General features: G+C 43.4%; 3 protein-coding genes across 5 annotated transcripts in view; all 3 read left to right on the top strand.

The window, feature by feature from the left end:
- The first annotated feature begins 1238 nt into the window (after positions 1–1238).
- Positions 1239–15484, top strand: part of hoxb3a (homeobox B3a) — a 59196-nt gene continuing 44950 nt past the window's right edge. For both annotated transcript variants that reach the window (XM_069185722.1, XM_015362321.2), the window contains exon 1: positions 1239–1815. The gene's annotated coding sequence lies outside the window, so the exon portion shown is untranslated. The remainder of the gene's footprint in view (positions 1816–15484) is intronic.
- Positions 5117–10777, top strand: hoxb6a (homeobox B6a). Of its 2 annotated transcripts, XM_015362334.2 has the most exons (4): positions 5117–5198; positions 6728–6914; positions 8325–8568; positions 9930–10777. In XM_015362334.2, the coding sequence occupies exons 1-4, from the start codon at positions 5188–5190 to the stop codon at positions 10187–10189; spliced, it is 702 nt and encodes a 233-aa protein (XP_015217820.1). In that variant the 5' UTR covers positions 5117–5187; the 3' UTR covers positions 10190–10777. The 2 variants fall into 2 exon arrangements, with proteins under 2 accessions (XP_015217820.1, XP_006638377.1); XM_006638314.3 differs by lacking the exons at positions 5117–5198; positions 6728–6914 and having other exon boundaries at positions 7902–8568.
- Positions 12588–15446, top strand: hoxb5a (homeobox B5a). Its single transcript, XM_006638313.3, has 2 exons — positions 12588–13602; positions 14334–15446. The coding sequence occupies exons 1-2, from the start codon at positions 13005–13007 to the stop codon at positions 14579–14581; spliced, it is 846 nt and encodes a 281-aa protein (XP_006638376.1). The 5' UTR covers positions 12588–13004; the 3' UTR covers positions 14582–15446.

The raw sequence follows: 15484 nt of genomic DNA, 5'->3' as shown, positions 1-15484 counted from the left end.
AGAAACACGATTTTCTTTATTTAGACTTTTAGTTTCGTTTGCAACAGCATCATCACCGTAGCACAAGGCTGCGGGTAACGCTTTCGCCTAATCCACATTCCAAACCTGCATATTCGATCCATTTTTGATTCTAGCAAATAACCTACAGCATTTCAATAAACGAACAGACATTTTATGCTATTGAATTAACGCCTACGAATAATTGTTGAATTTGTTTGATAGAAAATATTCTTTCAGTAATGTCAGAGAGCCGGAAAATACAGGCCTACTTTAAGATAAAGGTAAAACAGCGTAGAATCTGTTGGTAATACTATTATTTGTTTTTGTTTGTTTTAAAACGCCGTTTCAACAAAAACTGCGTCGTTCTTTACATTTTTGAACATATACGAACGAAGCAGAACAAGCTTGCGCATTTATGGGGTAGTCCGTTCTCTCGGTTTCCTCGTCCCCCAGAATAAAACGTAAAAAAATATTTCCTCCGTGGTTAAATGAGAGAAACTGAACAGAATATTTTTTTTTTGTATTTTTGGCCGTGCAACCGCTCCTTGTAGAAGCAGCCGCCCGGCGACGTTTTTATACAAATCCGAAATTGCGAATCCACAATCCACTTTAACTGTTAACGTGCTTAATATGAATATCGGTATGTTGTACTCGTACGGATTTTTTTTTTTCAATGGAATTATTTCCCCCCTTTTAAATAAAACTGAAACACGGTCAGCGTGTTTAAATGGCCTTTATCACGAGTGGAGCCAATAATAATATTTTCACAGCTTGATGTGATACCCCTGCTCCTTGTTTTTAGCCAGTATATATATATATGTAAAGTCTGTGTCTGGCATAAAATATAGGAAATGAGTGATTAAGTAATCTAACAGAATCGGAGGTGTGTTAAACGTTTTTTTTTTTATAATTTGGCTAGCAACATAGCTGGTACGTAACTGTTTCGTTCAGAAAAACACTAAGACTTTGTATAATTTAGCCAAATGCAAATCCAAACACCCCCCTTGCTCTTTATTTTTATATTGCGGGCATTATCAGCTACATGAAAGCAAACCCTCCTCGCTCTCGGAGCGTGTTTCCCAGTGATCAGACCCATTAAGATTATTAAACCATATTAGCGATATTAATACATTCTTCGAGATCCTTCTGGTTTTGCAGGGGGGGAGAAAATGGCGACGGAGGAAAGACTGCTGCTAACGCACTCATGAAGAAATGCAATAAATTCCTTGTTGTTTTATGAAAATTTACAACTTTGTGATAGAACTTTATGACTGGCTGTGTCCTGGGATTGGCCGAGAACAGTCATGTGGATCTTCAGTCGTGAACATGAACTTTTTATGATTTCCCAAGTGGATATAATGCAGCATTCTTTTGGCTACCGCACCTTGTGTAGCAACACTGTCTTCCTTAAAGGTTCTTGGCTCTTTTTCATTGATATAAATAATATTAAAAAAATGAACTTTGATGAGTTCCTTAGCGCCTGCTGGAGACCGAGCGGACTCCCAGCGCTTTCTCCTGCACTGCTATGCTCATGTGGCCGAGTTTAACTGGGATTTCCGCTGCAATGGAGGCTGTGTGTGAAGTCTGGGCACGGCGGAGAGCTCCGCTCGTTTTTCCTAAAGGCATCCCGCTCGCTTTTCCGCGTGTAAATGTCAGGGGTTGAAGCGCGCAGACACGGCCGCTCTTGCGTCGCCGCCTCGCCGCTAATGACCGTACAGGTTGGAGCAACAGTAATGTCCGAGCAGAGGCAAAAAAAAAAAAAAACAGCATCTCCCTGCGCCCGCTCTCAGACGGAGAGAAGGATGGTCAGCAAAGGTAAGGCTTGGTTTCATTCATTATTTTGCTGCAAATGACAGAGCAGTGCAATATATCACAGCGTGCTGTAAATGTCGGGGATGCAGAAAGGCCGGTTGTTTAGTTGTGTATCTGTTGAATGTGCGGGCTAGGTCACTCGTCATTCTCGCTTTGTTTTTCGGCTGCAGAGTTTAGGTGAGATGAAAGTGACTGGGCAGGCTATTGATCGCTGGAACTCGGTGGTGGTGGTGGTGGTGGATGCGGCGGGGTGCCTGTGGCGAGGCGAGGGCGGTTTGCGAGCTGGGTAGAGGCTTCGCTGTGTGGTGGGGCTGCACTGTTGCCAATTGGATCGCGCTGAGCTCTCTTGGGTCACCTCTTACGTGGGGCGCCGTGTGAGGGGCCACGGCGCTATGCGACATTCCTGCACTCACCGTGCCGCCGCCTGGGTTGGCCAGCACCACGGAGCAGACACCGCTCCGCATCGGAGCGATTAGGAACTGTTTTTAAAAGGAGGGTGAGGAAGCAGGAATGTTTATAGAAACGTGACTCGGAAAGACTAATACCAGCGAAATTCCCTCCCCATACACACCAATGCATCCCTTAGTATGATGTATTGCTTAGGATCAAACCAGTAATCCGTTATCTTCATATTTGAAACGCATCCAGGAACCTAACTTTGAAAGAAGGTGATCCCTCACTCTCTCTCTCTCTCCCCCTCGGCTCTCGGTTTCTCTTCCGCCTTTTCTCCAGCAAAATCCATCCGGTTGTGTTGGGACACAGCTGCAACGTCTCGTACTCGGCTCTGTCTCTCTCGGAGACTCTCTGTTACAAAGCGAGGCGCTGCTCCGAGCCGTCTCACCTGGCGATCGTGTGTAATAATAATAATAATAATAATAATAATAATAATAATAATAATAGACGTTTCTGATCTTTAAAATAATAAAAACATTGAATACTCTGGTATGACGTAGAAATTATAAACAATGACGAATGTTGCTTTAATGTATCAAAAATATAACACCATAATTGAATATGTTGGTGTGTATTGCTCTAGATGAATGGCGTGAAGCAGCACAAGGACGCGATATTTTAATTGCATTCCAGCACTGAGCGCCTGATCCCTCGGTGAAGGCTGTCCCTTCGATCTTAATCCCCAACGCCGGACGCGGAAAGCATGATACCCCAGATGAGAACTATTTGCAATAAAATCAGAGGAGACGCGGAACAGTTTCAAATGAGGGGAGTTTATTTTACATTGTGCAAGATCGCCAGAGAGGTTAATACCAACAGCAGCAGAAACAACAACAACAACAATAATAATAAAATCAGCTCAAGCTGTTGTGAATGTTGTGATATTGAGAGCATTGGTTAACAGTCTGTAACTGTCAGTGGGTTAGTGCTACAATAATATTTGTCTGTTTTTCTGTCTAAAGTCGAAGTCCGTGCTTTAAATACCCTTGCATATGGAACAATGAGTCACCGTGCAATCCCGAGCTATTGGCTCTTGTCTGCAGTGTGTGTAACACCGCTCCGATGGCGCAGATTGGTGCAGCTCTCGGTTTTCCTTGGCTCGTTGCTGCCATCTAGCGTCGCCGTGACATACAAATAGGAAAGTGTAACGGGCCAGTCTGAGGTCACAACCTTTTCTGCTTTCTTAAAAGTGTTCTCCGTGCTTGTGTGTTGGCACGGGCGGCGCGTCCTTGCAAACTACCTGCGTGTCTTGCTTAGCTCCAGAAATCTTCGAAATCCCCAAATACAGACACTTGTAAGGGTGCGAAATGCTGCAGGGCGTGTTTCCTGTGCAGTAATTGACTCTTTTAGGGCAGAGAATGCAGAGGGCTGTAAGTCTTCCTCTAAGTCTTTGATGTGTCTACACTCTCATGACGGCGTTGTCTGTTGTGTGGATCAGAGTGGGGGGGGGGGGGGGGCTGACATCAAGGGGGTGGTCTATGTTTCTGAAAGCCGCGAGCAGGCGCTCTATGCGCCCCCTCGTTATTAGGGCTGAAACGAGTGTTGTTATTGGTGTGGTGATCGTCACCGCGGTTTTCTTCCTTGGCGTCTCCGCAGGGCCGTTTCGGGGCGAGCTCACGGTCCGAGCGAGCAGCCAAGCGACCTGTGAGCGGCGGCGCCTGAAACTTTCGGCTTCCCTCACCCACGCACTCACACCCACGTTTTCGCCAAGTCCCCGGCGACCGACGACGGGTGTTTGCTGGAGGGAGAGGACTAGAGAGACAGAAGGCGAGAACGAGAGACAGAGGGGGAGAGGGGGGGAGGCTGTAGAGACTCACTGTATGTCAGAATGCGTCCTTGATCATTCAGATTGATTTCAGGTTTTCCGTCTGTACGTTCAAGGCTATGGCGCGCAACAGCACATTTTCTCCGGTATCAATACTTGATTATTCACTATTATGTTCCAGATTTTTAGTGCAAGTCAAACTAGATTTTTACTTCTTTAAGCAGCCATTGAGATATATCATATACAATCTATGAAATACATATCACACACCACGTCTCTATATATATACACATTATAGAGATATTATCTGTCATACCATAATATTTAGATTATTGGTATACTTGTGCAGGATTAATCATATCATATATTTTTAAAATATGAATCGACCTTTAAAAATATAACTTCTTTCGTCATCTCTCGCTGAAACGTTCTTTTAAATATATATATATATTTTTTTAAATTATAAGCACTTTTCCGTCTACGCCCAAAATGGACACTAGAGTTTTTTTTTTTGGTTAATGCGGATTTCCACCCCAGCCGAGTTAATCATTAGTTAGTGGGCAAAGCAGTGAACATTTAAGTTGTTCCTGGCCTTTGCTACAGTTTTCCACATCAGCGTTTAAAACGGGAGTAAATGAGATCAAACTCGTACCTAGCAATTAAATATTTACCGGCTAATCTGCGCAGAATTGTAGGAGGTAACGGGCCAGCTGATGAGTTCAGCGCAATTAAGTGTCTTTGAGGATCAAGTAATTGATGAGTAATAATTAGAAATAAACCTCAGTCAACAAGGCAAGTTTATATTATCTTTTACCTACTTCATTTAATCCATAGAATCACTCTGCCTGCCACGTCGGTTTAAATATTATAGGGTGATTCTTTCTCTATATTGTCGTTATGATTGGTACCGTTTTAGCGACGAAAACAGCCTTTCTTTTATTAATTGTTCACCTTATGGTGCCTTTTTAAATTATAATTAAGAACAATCTCACGTGGAATAGAGTAATTAAATACAGGCGGCTTCCCCCCCGCGCGCGAGAGAGCGATGTTACAGTAATTATCGATTTGCTGATGTTTATTTTCTTCTTGTATTTGATTTTTTTTAAAATAAACTCGAGTTAATGCAGAAATAAGGACCCACCGCGCTTAGAAACCTCATGCGAAAGCCGTAAGTAACAATTAAGCTCTGACTTTGGAAACAGTCGGAAAGTGTGTTTTCAAACTGTCTTGCTTGGGCGATTTTTATCAGTGCAACAGTCTCACAGGGTGAATGAGGGGAAAGATCTTGGGGTAGCGAATAAAAAAAAGAAAAGCCTTCTGTTTAATGTGCTTAAAATTAAAAGTTCAGATTTATAATAGCTAAGAATATGTAACGAAACATCTCACCATTTTGTTAATGTTTTAACATTTAATTTTAAAAATTGTAAATGACGATTGATTCGGACTCTTAGCCTCAAACTTTTTTTTGTTAAAACGTTTTAAAAAGGCTGAAATCTGTGCTGTGAAAAATAGGCGAGAGGAACTCGAAAAGTCTTTTTATGAGCTCTTGCGGGACTCCTTCGACTTTAATTCAGTGGGTGCATCTATTTAAACATTTTTAAGTGTAACATGGAGTCCACTTACCGAGCTCCTTATTTATTCTTAAGGAAGTACACAAAGAAACTATTTTCGAAAAAAAAGTTGAAATAAATCGCAGTCTGTTTTTTCCTTTGGGTCGCTACGGTCTGTTTTGAATTTAAAAGTTTCCTTTGGAGTTCTGACCTTACTTTGCCAGAGAGTACTCAGTAGTTTTTGGTTCCTTTAAAAAAAAAGATGAAAATTCATTTCTTCACATTTTAATTTTTATTTTACACTAAAAAAGCTAGAATGGGTTTAAAACCCAGACAGAAAGAGACCTAAATGATTTTCAGTATAATTGTAATGAAGCTGTACCTAGGAACACGGACTTACTGTAATTAACTTATGCAAAACGCATCAAGCCCTTATATACACATTTTCTAAGCATATATATATATAATTTTCGTAATTATGACCTCATACATTAAAATATTTGGCATAAACCTCGAACAATGCTATCAGTTCCCTGAATAAATCTTGATCAATGTGATTTATCAGAGCAAATACAAACACAAAAAACATTTCATTTTACGAATAGAGTATTTACTTACATAAACAAATCTAGCATGTACACAGAGCAGTGAGCGATCTTCGGAGAAGTTACTCAAAATGACAGGCATGCCCGACTTGTTTTTCTGTCTCGGTAAAACAGGGCTAATAGTTTTAAAAGAGCGCTGTTCTCGTAGGTGCGATTCCTCGGCGGTGTTTCCGCTGAGATTCCGGGCTCTCTCGCTGCTTGTCCCAGTTTCCTCCTGGCGACACTGGCTTCTGAATCCCCCCTCCCTCCCCAAACAGTTTGTCGCTTGGTTTCTTTCAGGGGGCGAGTTCGAAAATGTGTTTGTGCTGCTCGGAGTCCGACCGGTTTCACAAAGGAAAACCCTGCATCGAGAGAGAGAAAAAAAAAAGTATAATAGAAACGCGTCTGAAAGGAAAGCCCATTTCCTTTAGGTGTTATTTCCTTAAATGATCGCCTTTTCGCTTATTTAAAAAATACAATTAACAGCCCCGGTCTGCAGTTTGCGCTTATAAATAATTAATGTGCGCTTGGGACTAAAATGGTGAATTTGCCTGTTTGTGCAGAAACCTGTACGTTCGGGGGCTCTTTTCGGTTTTCCGCTGCCTGTACCGGGGAACACGAAATCATAACGGCCGAGAAATACCAGAGAAAGATCCGGGCCAATTCTTCCGGACAGCGATCAAAACAAGAGCCGTCGATGGAAGAGGAGGGGAGGACCTTCTGCAAGGCGACGGTGGAGATAATTCTCAGGTGTAACGTTTCGTGTGTTTTTCTTTGTCTGGGGAGGTGGATGAAGTTTGAAAAGCACTGCCTTGCCGTGCAGAATGGTAGCCTCTAGCCTGATAGAAGAGGCAGGCTTGCTGACCATAAAACAACAACAACAAAACTTTCTACTGTATGAAAGTAAAAACGGTTATCGGCGTTCATGGGGGAATTGAGGACAACTCGCTGAAAGACTTGGCGTTTTCTCAGACTTTTCAGTTCGGTTTTGAAACGCTGTAGGGGGTCAGCAACCGTGCTAGTCAGTAAAGCGGTTCAAGAGACGTGGGTATTAAATGCGAACATAAGCCTTCTGTTTTCATAACAGGCTTAATGGATCACTGAGAAAAGGTACAGTGAGCTATCAGGATAGGTGGCACTAGTTAACGAGACCAGAGCCCGGAACCTCCGTGGGCGACTGCGTGTTTGGCAGGCGTCAGTCACACTGTAGTGTAGCACCGAATGGACCGTGTTGGAAGGATAAAACCCGAAATTTCCCCAAACTTGTTGCTGCCAGTCGGCAATTCCTCCTCTGTTATTTCTATGAACCTGCGTGTGTCTTTGCTTGTTGTTTAAGGGACACATACGTGTACAAAATAAAATAAAAGCTCGGTAACGATTTTAAAAACAAGGCGCATAGGCGAAACTCTTAAAAAAAACAACAACATGAATCTAACCAAATTGAACGAAGCGGATCTTCTCAATAACGGCGCACACACACTCACACAGACTCGCGCAACTCACACAATGGCCAAAACACGACAGATACAGTATCGGTGCCACTGCAAATGGGCGACAGATTTGACCGGTCTGTACAGTCTGGCAGCTGCGGGACCCGCAGTTTCTGTGACTGTGCTGTCTCCGGGGCTGCGCTCGTTAACGCGGAAGTTTTACATTTCGAGCTGGAAAGAAGAGTTTTTTGAGGAGGATTTTCTCTCTTGGAAAAGGGGGGGGGGGTGGTGGGGGTAAAAAGAGAGGAAATAAGGAGGTTTCAGATCTCTGCCGGGATCCCTGATGCGCGGAATAAGACGCTCCTCACGGGTGCTCGCGATTGGCCGGCTGCTGATCATATGGTATGGTTTTCCTCTGTCCCGCAGTGGCACCTCGCCACCCCCCCTTCAGCTAAAACCCAATCTCCGATAAACTACTAATAGCTAAACCACTTGGACTATAAAACACAACAAATCATAAACCAAGGAAAAGCACTGTACCCTCCCAATGAGTTCGTATTTTGTAAACTCTACTTTCCCAGTGACTCTGCCCGGCGGACAGGAGTCTTTCTTGGGACAGATCCCGTTATATTCCTCCGGATACACGGATCCTTTAAGACACTACCCCGGCGCAGCCTATGGATCTACAAGCGTGCCGGATAAGGCTTATCCATCCTCTTATTACCAGCAGGCAAACGCTGCCTACGGCCGGACGAGTACGGCGGCCGCCTGCGATTATGCCGCGGCCAGTTTTTACAGGGACAAGGACGCAGCCTGTGCGCTCTCGAGCCTGGAGGAGCACGCGCTGGGGTCGAACCCCGAGCCGCGGAAGGCGGACTGCACGGCGCACAGTAAAAACATATTCGCTGAGAGCGAGGAGCAGAAGACCCCCACTCCGGTCTACCCCTGGATGCAGCGGATGAACTCCTGCAACGGTGAGTCAGCTTCTCATTTTTCATGCAGCTGCGCTGGTTGTGTAGCAGCGCTGTGATTTTACAGTAGGCGGTTACGGCTGGAGTGAACTGTGTCGGGGGATTTCGCAGCGAGGAGAGAATGCGTCCCTGGCAATCTGAACTAGTCTAAACTCACCCCCCAGGCTGGAGCTGGAGGAAACATAGCCTTTAGAAAGTCTGCCTTGTCCTCCATATTTACAGTTGTCCACCTACTTATTTGATATTTTTGGACTGGCTGTAAAAATAAAACCCAAAATACTCTCCTGACAGGACTTAACAGTCAAAAAATAAAATAAAATCGTACCTGCTTTTTCGAACTGCCCGTGGATTGGACAGCTGTACGTCGAATAATTTGAGAACATGTTTATTCTAGAGTGTAGTCGCTTAATTGGTCGCTTCGGCGGAGTAACACTCCTCACACGATATTTCAGACAAGGCATTGTTGTAATGGGCTATTAATGTAAGCCGTTATTAGTGCTCGTCAGCTACTGTGGAAATGTTAAGCGAGGCTAAGCAAAACAAAATCCCCCCCCCCTCCCCCCCGAAAACAAAATTGTATTTTTAGGAGGACGTCGGAATCGACTTTCAGAAACTTCACAACATACAGGCACGCCAGTCTTTGCCATTGGTTAATTCTTATCTTTGATCTACAGCTAGTTTGAGTGCGACCTCCTTAATCAAAAAGTTAATAGTCTCCATGTTTAGATTTATTGTTTGTTGGCTCAAAGGAACCGAATTGATGTCCATTAGTACTGTACATAAAGTGCAGGTAGATCCGTTAATGTGCACAGTTATACTAATCAATATGGAACTCATTATTCTTTAAATGCGGAGATGTATCACTGGTGGCGAGAGGCGCGTGGGCTGAAAACGGCAGCCGTGATTTTATTCCTGAAAGACACAGACACGTGTGGGAGAGATGACAGATTCCAACAAAAGGCTTTATTTTGTTTCCACGCAAATGTGTGCTTCATGCGTCAGGATGATGTATAACGCCTTATTGTTGGAAGTCGTATCTGACCAGTACGACTAACTTTACGTTTGTTTAAACGGAGGTGGATAAACTACGATATTAGCAAATACCTACTAATAACGCTGATAGGCGCCGTTGTAGAGGTGAGGATGGGGGGTGGGGGGACAGTCGGTTCTGTCACTGGGAGTTTGTTAGTAATGCTTCGTCATGCTTTGAGAAACTCGCCAGCAGTTGACTAAATGCAACGAAACGACTGTGAGGATTTGCCGAGCCTGGTCGGCGTTCTTCGGCAGCATTCACTACTGTGATTAACACGTTAAATTCTGGGCCATTGAGCGTGACTCGTCTCTTTTCTTTTCGCCCTGGGCAGGCTCGGTCTTCGGAAACACTGGCCGCCGGGGCCGGCAGACCTACACCCGCTACCAGACGCTGGAGCTGGAGAAGGAGTTCCACTTCAACAGGTATCTGACACGGCGGCGGCGCATCGAGATCGCGCACGCCCTCTGCCTGACCGAGCGGCAGATCAAGATCTGGTTCCAGAACCGCCGCATGAAATGGAAGAAGGAGAACAAGCTGATCAACTCCTCACAAACCAGCGGGGAAGAGGAGGAAGAAAAGCGGACAGAATAATCAACAGACAATGAAGATAAACGCGGATTCCGCGCTATTCTAATTATGAAATATAAAGACTTGTATTTTTTTTAATTTACACTTCCTTCCAGATTTCCACCAGTGAAAAACGTGTTGAGTAAATTCGTTGTAGCATTCCAGAATTTCACCTAACGTCTCCTTTTGACTCGATATTGTTCTTGGCTTTTATTTGATATTTTCCCGTTTTGCGGAAAACCGGTCTACTTGTTTTGTTGGTTGCCAACTCCTCAGTTTAACATTTGCCTCAGTGACTTCAATGACTATGTTTAAGGAAGCTGTTTGAAATAATTGTCATAGTCGTGTTCATATTTAAACTCTGTATAAAAAGAAGATAATAGTTCCGTGCACGGTTGAGTTATGTATTTCTTTTGTAAGTTAAATGCCCGCGGTCTGTGTGAGTTGTTTTATAGTTTAAGGGACAAAAATAAATCTACTGAGAAAAATAGAACTACCTAGGCTGGCTCAAAAGTTTCTATTTTATTAATTTTGTACGTGGTTGTGTTTGTAGTTTTGTCACAAAGGGTATCTAATGGCGAAATCATTCAATAAAAAATAATTATGCCTCAACTTGTTCCTCTCTGTTTGCTCCAAATCTCATCTACATAATTAAGTCTTTTGAAGTCCGTCTGTTTTTAAAGTGCATTCGTGTCATACCTGTGGCAAAACCCGAATATTTCAACCCCCTTAGCAGCAGGGGTGGGTGGGGGCGAAAAACAAAACTCGCTCGTCTTGTCGACCACTCGAAATCTGAAATAAGCCGGCGACTCGCGAGTGTAAAACGGAGCTGTGCTATTTCACACGCCGTGAAAATACGGACTGTATTTTCAGTTCTCGTGTGCGTGATCCCGAGGTGAAATGTGAACTTTTTTTTTAAAAAAACGCTAATTGACCTAATTTCCCTGACTTCGCCTCGCATCTCGGCCAGCCCCGAGCCAGAGCGGAGCCCCGCCGGCGGCCCTGAGCCGGAGTCGGGGTTCGGTGTTGAGGGGAGTCTGGAGGCAGGAGACTTGGGGGGGCGGCGTGTGCCAGCAGGGCAGCGGCTGGAGGAACTGTTTTCCAGGCTGAAAGGGAAAGTGACCCCATCACTGCCGGCCTTCTCCCTACACGAAAGTAGCCGCGCGCCCCCTTCCCCCCCCCACCACGAGCGCCCGACGGATAAAGGAATAGTTTTCTTTTATTGAGTTGATTGCTTTTAGATTTTTTTAACCCCCTTTGAGAATTTTTTTTTTCCAGAGCACGCCTTTTGCTTTTAATAAAAATAATTATAATGCAGGCGTTTTTCGATTGCACGAGATTCGTTGGATTCATTAACTTGGGCACATGATGTAATTTATGTATTTTCCAGGAAGGTGATACACTATATATTTTTTTTCCAACATGCCACATGAACACGGACCTCAAATGTACGAAAACAGTTCCTTACTTACAGTAAGCGCGTCGAAGCTGTTGCACACGTTATGAGTACAAATCTATATAGTATTTGTGAATGCCTTTATGTATATAAGACTGTCAAAGTCAACAGACCACAAATAGCGGCATTCTTTCCTCGTTTTTAATAAACAAAAAATGTGCTAATCACTCAGCCTAACTTTTTTTTATTTCGAAGCGTTTGTAGGATGCTTTACACCGACAAACTCCTACGTATGTAACGTAGGATATAGGATTATATCCGCCTGATATAGGATTTTCCGTTGGAAGTGTCCGACACGACCACGGTTTTAGAACTCAGAAACTGTTTTTTACAGCTGTATCACAGGACTTTCTTCACAAGCACTGCGCGTTAACGATGAAGGCGAACGCCGGACAGATTGAAAACACGAAAGATCACCCGTACAGGGGTAAAAGGACGAAAGCTCACGGCTTGCAAAAGGAGAAAGTAGGAGTAGTTTGAGCATAGCGACTAAAAAGCAGAAATAACTATTTTTTCTCGCGTCCCTACATACACGACCTTAAAATTAAAATGGGGAGTCTTTGAGATGGGCATAACGACAAATATAGAGGTGAATATTTCAACGTGTCTATGATTCTTAGCTTCTGTTTTTTTTTTAAATTTATTTTGAGACCGGCTATTAATGCGGCTGCTGATGCACCACCGTTTAAAACAACTTATTTTTAATCTCATCTTAAAAATAAACCCGTTTTCACAGCAATATGGTTTTAAACTTGATTTTAATATGACTGTGACTTTCCTACTTTTGCAATTCATTTACCACTTCACGGCGAATTTTCTGTAAAATACAATCTTATTCATGCAATATGTCTTTTATTATTATTAGTAGTATTATTATTAGTATTTGTATTATTATGTTATCTGTATAAAGCAGCAAAATAAATCTAAATTCATTTGAATTTTAAGCACCAACAAGAAAGACAAGGGCGCTAATAAATCATTATTATGATTATTGTTATCAGAGAAAGATAAAAGCGAAATAAGAAAGTGAACAGGGATCCTCCTTCTGTGCAATAAATTATATTCCCAGTAGGTGACGCTCTCTGCCAGCACGCTGCACAACCCAGCGATTGGGAGGCGCACTGACTTCAGCCTAACGATTCTCATCTCGTCATCATTTGTAACCATAGCGCATGAATTACCTCTTGAAGTCATCAGTGAGAATTTACGACTGGTCAACAAAAGCACGTGATTCCCCACCGCACCCCCACCCCCATATTTGGCCGCATACATAGCAAAAACGAAGTACAGTGCATTGCTATAATTCATTAATACATCATAAATCGTGAAGCACAGCGTTATAACGACCAAGATCTACAAATCAAGCCCTCTAAAATAACCTAAATGAGCTCTTACTTTGTAAACTCGTTCTCAGGGCGCTACCCAAATGGCCCCGACTATCAGATACTAAATTATGGAACCAGCAGCAGCGCTATGAACGGTTCGTACAGGGACCCCGGCACCATGCATTCGGGCTCATACGGTTACAACTACAATGGAATGGACCTAAGCGTCAATCGCTCAGCCTCCTCCAGCCACTTTGGGGCTGTTGGAGATAACTCCCGTGGTTTTCCGTCTCCAGCCCCGGAGACGAGGTTCCGGCAGCCGTCGAGCTGCTCGCTGTCGCCTCCCGAGTCTCTGCCCTGCTCCAACAGCGAGACGCTCGGACCCAAAAGCTCCTCGTCCCCTTCCGATCAGACCGCCAGCGCGGCCAGCAATAACCTCACCACCAACAACAGCAGCAGCAGCAGCAGTACACATTTCACAGAGCTAGACGAGACCAGCGCCTCTTCTGAGACCGAAGAAGGCACCCACAGAGCCAGCAACCCCATTCCCCGGACACAGCAACAGCAAGAGGCTGCCGCAACCTCCGCGACAGCGGCGGTCGAGGGGCAGGCGCCGCAAATATTCCCCTGGATGCGGAAACTCCATATTAGTCATGGTATATATACATCAAACTATTCTCCTTCTTGTTGTTATGGATGCGCCTGTGTTTTATTTCATGCCGCCGTTTTATCCGTTAGTGTTTTTTTTTTTTACTGTATAGCCTAAATCTGCCTTTATTGCCGACTGTTCCCCCGAAAGCGTCATAAATCTCCCGAGCGCTGCCTTGCTGGAACTCCGGGCAGGGAGAGAGAAGAAAGAGGAGAGAGGGGGAAAGGAACGGGAGAGACAGGGAAGTTTTCTGCTCCCCTGCAAAACTTCATTTTAGTGCGTGTGGGGACTTGTTTACTGGGGAGGAAGACGGAGCCATAGAGCAGGGGAAGAGAGGTAGGGCAGGCGGAGAAAGCATTGGGCGGAAAAGGTGATTTTGGTGGGAGCACAGCCATGTAGCCAGTCAGAGAGAGAGAGAGATCGGTAAATCTCAAGGAGGCTGCGATCGGGAGGTTTTGCTAAGTTTTAAAAAGTGAAACGCTGATGAAAGAACTTTCATCTTTAAAATCCAGGACAGGTAATACGGAGGGTTTTGGCGATGCTGTGGTTTTTTTTTTTTAGGACTTTGCAAAACATGTCTCGCTGTAACTCTAGTGTGTGTGTGAGTGTGTATATTCTGCGTTTATAATATAATTATTTTCTCCCGGTGCTGCTGCTGATGATTATGATGATGATAATTATGGTGGTGGTAGTCCACTCGCGTTAATGGCTATTCCTACATTTGTTCACGCTATTCAGATATGACTGGACCAGATGGGAAAAGGGCCCGGACAGCGTACACCAGATACCAGACGCTAGAGCTGGAGAAGGAATTTCATTTCAATAGGTATCTAACCCGGAGGAGGAGGATAGAGATAGCCCACGCTCTCTGCCTGTCGGAACGGCAAATTAAAATCTGGTTCCAAAACAGGAGAATGAAATGGAAGAAGGATAATAAATTGAAAAGCATGAGCCTCGCTACTGCAGGTAGCGCATTTCAACCCTAGTGTGCGTTTTAAGAAATATAAATTAAAATGTTGGAGGAGGGGAAAAATGAAAATAAAAAAATAAATACGAATAACACTATTCTGAATCCGGAGTACTGTACAGAGAGGCATCTTCTCCGCATGTTGTTGGTGTTTAAGACAACTATAAAAAAAAATCTACTGTGGTACTGCTAACACAAACTTGTGTTTATCTGTTGTTGTCGTTTTTTTGTTTTTGTTGTTTTTTAAATGACGTTTTTTTTTATTTGAAAAGGGAAAAAATATGCTCTCCAATGCCCGTTGTTATTGTTATAAATATCGTTTTCGGTGTTAAGTGCATTGTTGATGCTTTCTTGAAAGTTAGCATGTTTCCTGTGAGCTCCTAAATGTTATAACTTATTTACAATCTGTAACAGCTGTATAGTTTTAAGTTTACAATCTAGAATCTCCTCTGCCCCAGTAAAAAAAAAAAACATAGACGCTCGTGGCTCTTGCAAAACATTTGCAAAAGTCTTTGCTCTGTTACTTTTTGTGTTATTTTATTATTTTGTCATGTCTTCAGATTTTACTTTATTTTGTTTAAAAAGAAGAAATGTACATTGCATTCTAAATTTCTGTCTCCGTTCATTAAGTGTGTATAATTCTATTCGAAATGGTAATTGTATATTATTGTATCATTCATACGCTCCAGAGAAGATGTACATACTAGACATGTTACTGTGACCAATAGCTTGTTTGTAGTGGGCAGAGTGAATGACAAACGTTTTGTGGAAAAAATGGCAACTGTCATGTCTGACTGCCTGTAAGCATTTTGCCAATAAGCTTTTTGTATTTGTTTGTAGCTTAACTTGAAGTAAAAAAAACAATAAAGTTTCTCTTATTCAGAGCCAGTGGGTCTAAGCATTGATTTCATGTCTGAATCGG

Source organism: Lepisosteus oculatus, chromosome 28 (genome assembly GCF_040954835.1).
Source record: "Lepisosteus oculatus isolate fLepOcu1 chromosome 28, fLepOcu1.hap2, whole genome shotgun sequence".
NCBI classification, from domain to species: Eukaryota; Metazoa; Chordata; class Actinopteri; order Semionotiformes; family Lepisosteidae; genus Lepisosteus; species Lepisosteus oculatus.
Note: the sequence above shows the minus strand (reverse complement) of the source record. Positions and strands in the feature narration are given on the sequence as shown.